At 37.9% G+C, this 4,366-nt stretch overlaps 1 protein-coding gene across 5 annotated transcripts in view; it reads left to right on the top strand.

Moving 5' to 3' along the window:
- The window catches only part of ZMYM1 (zinc finger, MYM-type 1), an 88,499-nt gene that overhangs the window by 74,379 nt on the left and 9,754 nt on the right, over positions 1 to 4,366 (top strand). For all 5 annotated transcript variants that reach the window (XM_011995617.1, XM_011995616.1, XM_011995615.1 and 2 more), the window contains 2 exons: positions 3,478 to 3,652; positions 3,740 to 3,952. In XM_011995617.1, the coding sequence (XP_011851007.1) occupies positions 3,478 to 3,652; positions 3,740 to 3,952 (388 nt within the window). The remainder of the gene's footprint in view (positions 1 to 3,477; positions 3,653 to 3,739; positions 3,953 to 4,366) is intronic.

The following is a 4,366-nucleotide window of genomic DNA, read 5'->3' on the forward strand; positions in this document are numbered from 1 at the left end:
TTTTTTTGAGGCGGAGTGTCCCTCTTTTGCCCAGGCTGGAATTCAATAGCAGGATCTCGGCTCACTGCAACCTCCGCCTCCCAGGTTCAAGAGATTATCCTGCCTCAGCTTCCCTAATAGCTGGGATTACAGGTGCCCATCACCATGCCCAGTTAATTTTTGTATTTTTAGTAGAGACAGGGTTTTACCATGTTGGCCAGGCTGGTCCCCAACTCCTGACCTCAGGTGATCTGCCTGCCTCGGCCTCCCAAAGTGCTAGGATTACAGATGTGAGCTACCGTGCCTGACCAACATTCATTTTTTAATTTTTTATAAAGCTTTAGTAGATCACTAGAAGCCAGCAATCTAGTATGCTGATAGCAATAAAACTAGGAAGCATTTTCAGACGTCCATGCGTCGTTGATGTAGTTTCTTCTCCCTTCCCATCTGGCTGGTGTCTTTATTCTGTCTGAAAGGTATGCCTCAAATATCTTTACCTTTTGTCTATTCCCACACCATTCCTCACTCTCCTCTTACAACCACCCGCTGCCCAAATTAATTCTTCTGTGGTCTGTGATTTTACAGTGTTGTGTTCATAACTCCCAAAACACTGATCACAAAATACTAATGGTTTTAAATATTTCAGTAGAGATGGGGTTTCACCACGTTGGCCAGGCTGGTCTCGAACTCCTGACCTCAAGTGATCCGCCCGCGTTGGCCTCCCAAGATTAAAGGCATGAGCCACCACACCTGGCTATTAAGTATATAGGTATTTTCTATAGTGGCAGTTCTCAAACTTTCTGGTCTCAGGACTTCTTATACCCTGAAAAATTATTGAAGACCCAAAGAGCTTTAGTTATGTAGATTATGAATATTAACTGTATCAAAAATTAAATGACATTTTAAATGAAAAATACCCATTTTTTTAAAAATTGATAAATATCATTGTTTTATCAGTTTTGCAAATCACTTTACATCTAGCTGGATTTTTGTATCTGTTTCTGCCTTCGCTTTATTGCAAAATGTCGTTTAGGTTGAAGTCTGAAGAAAATCTGGCCTCACAAATATGTGATTGGAAAAGCAGGGAGTGTTTTAGTAGGCTTTTAGATCGTTGTGGGCGTTCTTTGATACTTTTGATACTACAACCAAAAATCAGGTGGTAGTTTCTTAAAGGCTAGTTGCAATGTGGGATCAAACTTTTTGTACCATGTGGATCAGTGAACTTTTTGCACTCTGTTATGTTAAAATTCATTAATTTATCTTGTACTTTGAATGAATCTTTTACACGTGAATGATTTTTATAATATGCTATTGTAATTTGGAAAATACTGGTTCACCGAGTTCTGCAGATCTTCTAAATGTTCTCATATTTTATTATACAGTATTTTAAAAATCACCACTAGTCTCAGAAAAGTTTTTAAGTTTTGGGTATCGATCAAGTTAATTTGGAAGATACAAGATTTCCAAATTCTGCTTATCACTTGAAAGCCAACATTTTGTTGTTGGCGATAAATACTGTCAGTTGTTTTACTTGAAGTGGCAGTCTCATTTTTTTTCATTTTCAAGAAAATATCTGCAGATACCCACTTGTGGATAATAGTTTGTCTTTAAACTATTTACATTAAACTGTTTATAGTACTTTGAAGTAAAAATGTTTTCCATGAAAAAAGTGGCTAATTCATTTATAACTCAACATTTCCGTGTGGGCTTTTCCTTGAGACAACCATCATCCTTTGGTGTGCAGAAGTACTTTATGCTTATGTCCCATGTTGTCACACAGAATTTTTTTTTTTCTCACCCTACCACTTGGCCAAGACAGAATATTTTTTAAATGTACTTAAGGATGAAGTTTAAATAATCTAAAATATTTTGCTGTTTCATTGAGTACATCCTTAAGTGAAACTGATACTTCAAAAAAAATTTTTTTTGGCAGTGAATGTGTAGCAGGGAATAACATGAATATTAGTACATTTTGATGCCACTGCCTTGATTTCTGCTAAGGCTCTGACAGTTTTACCCACCATTGCCTTTTTTCTTTTCCAAATTCATTGAAGTGAAATTTGTATACCAAGAAATTAACCATTTCATTGGCATTTAGTATATTCATAATGGGTGACTATCACCTCTATCTTGTTCCAGAACATTTCCATCACTTCAAAGTAAAACACCTTAAACACTAAGCAGTTTCTCCCAAGTTCGCACTACCCCCAGTGCCTGTCAACCACCAGTATGCATTATATCTATAGATTTCATCTATTCTGAATATCTCATATAAATGGAATCATATATGACTTTTTTTGTGACAGGGTATTATTACTCTGTTGCTCAGGCTAGAGTGCGGTGACTTTTTGTGTCTGGTTCTTTCCCTTAGCATAATATTTTCAAGGTTTGTCCATGTTGTAACATGTATCAGTACTTTATTCTTTTTGTTAATAGGCGAATGACACTCCACTGTACCTATGTAACACAATGTGCTTATTGATTCATTCACTTACTGATGAACATTTGGGCTGTTTTCATCTTTTGACTATTGTGAATAGTGCTGTTATGCATGTACAAGTGCTTGTTTAAGTACCTGTTTTTAGTTTTTTTGGGTGTTTACCAAGGAGCGGGATTGCAAGGTCCTACCGTTAGCTTTGCAACATCAGTGGCAAAGTGATGTTGCAAACATCAACACAGTGAAAAGGCAAATAACATCTTATGAAAATAGTTTTGGGCCGGGCGCGGTGGCTCAAGCCTGTAATCCCAGCACTTTGGGAGGCCGAGACGGGCGGATCACGAGGTCGGGAGATCGAGACCATCCTGGTTAACACGGTGAAACCCCGTCTCTACTAAAAAATACAAAAAACTAGCCGGCCGAGGTGGCGGACGCCTGTAGTCCCAGCTACTCGGGAGGCTGAGGCAGGAGAATGGGGAGCTTGCAGTGAGCTGAGATCCGGCCACTGCACTCCAGCCTGGGTGACAGCGCGAGACTCCGTCTCAAAAAAAAAGAAAATAGTTTTGATGTTGGGGACTCCCCCCGCCCAGGGATTTGAAGACTATTCTTTGAGATTCTCTGTCCTGTAGATTCTAGAGTTGCTCGTGTGAATATGTGATCCCTCGGTTTTCACTAGCACCACCTAATACTACAGGCTGGCTAGTCTCCAAAACTGCACCATCAAAGTCAGGCATGGTGGCATTATGTGCCTGTAATCCTAGCTACTTAGGAGATTGAGGTGGGAGAATCTCTTGAGCCCAGGAATTTGAGGCCAGCTTGGGCAACATAGCAAGATCCTATCTCTTAAAAAAAAACAAAACTGCACTATTAGATGTGCTTTATATATGAGAAAATTAAAATTTAGGGAGTATAAATGTGACAGAACTGGATACCAAATTCAGGTTTTCTCATCTCAAGGCTAACGTTCTTACTCTATTTTGAGAGGTTATTTTGTTTATAAAGAGGAAGAAGTTATAATTGTGTTTAAACTGTTTAATGGTGTCCTTGTTATTTATTCTTAGAGACATTTTAAATCCAAAGGATGTGATCAGTGTTCAACTGGAAGACACTACCTCATGCAAAACTTTTTGCAGCCTATCTTGTCTTTCATCATATGAAGAAAAAAGAAAACCATTTGTTACCATATGTACTAATAGCATTATGACCAAGTGCAGCATGTGCCAGAAGACTGCTACTGTAAGTTCCAATTATAACCTTTACAGGGATTCTGATGATTCTGCTTAAATATCAGAGTTTTTACTGAATCTTTTTATTAAATCCTAGATTCAGTATGAAGTAAAATACCAGAATGTGAAACATAATCTTTGCAGTAATGCCTGCCTTTCAAAGTTTCACTCTGCTAACAACTTCATCATGAACTGCTGTGAGAACTGTGGCACTTACTGTTACACCAGCTCTAGTCTGTCTCACATACTTCAGATGGAAGGACAGTCTCATTACTTTAATAGTTCAAAGAGCATTACAGCATATAAGCAGGTATGAATAAAGACCTATGGTTTCTTCTATTAACTGGCCTATGAATGGTTTCACTCTAGGAAAATGTGGGAAGTAGTTTTTGGTACCCTTTGGAATAATGTCAGTTGGTAAGTTGATGAAGATGAAATAGAAGACTTTTTAACAGTTTCTTCTTGCATAAGAATTCATGATAAATGCTATATGGAGATTTTCCTAAATAATCTCAGATTGATTATGTTATCTTAAAGAAAAGGCAAGCAGGCTGGAGCCAGTTTATAAACTACAAATAAGTATAGCAGAAATAACAAGTCTGCTGGTCAATAAAACCCAAACATGAAAGTATTTTTGTTTTTATTTTTATTTTTATTTTTTTGAGAAGGAGTCTCACTCTTTTGCCCAGGCTGAAGTGCAGTGGCACAATCTTGGCTCACTGCA

This window comes from Mandrillus leucophaeus, unplaced genomic scaffold (genome assembly GCF_000951045.1).
Source record: "Mandrillus leucophaeus isolate KB7577 unplaced genomic scaffold, Mleu.le_1.0 Scaffold493, whole genome shotgun sequence".
NCBI classification, from domain to species: Eukaryota; Metazoa; Chordata; class Mammalia; order Primates; family Cercopithecidae; genus Mandrillus; species Mandrillus leucophaeus.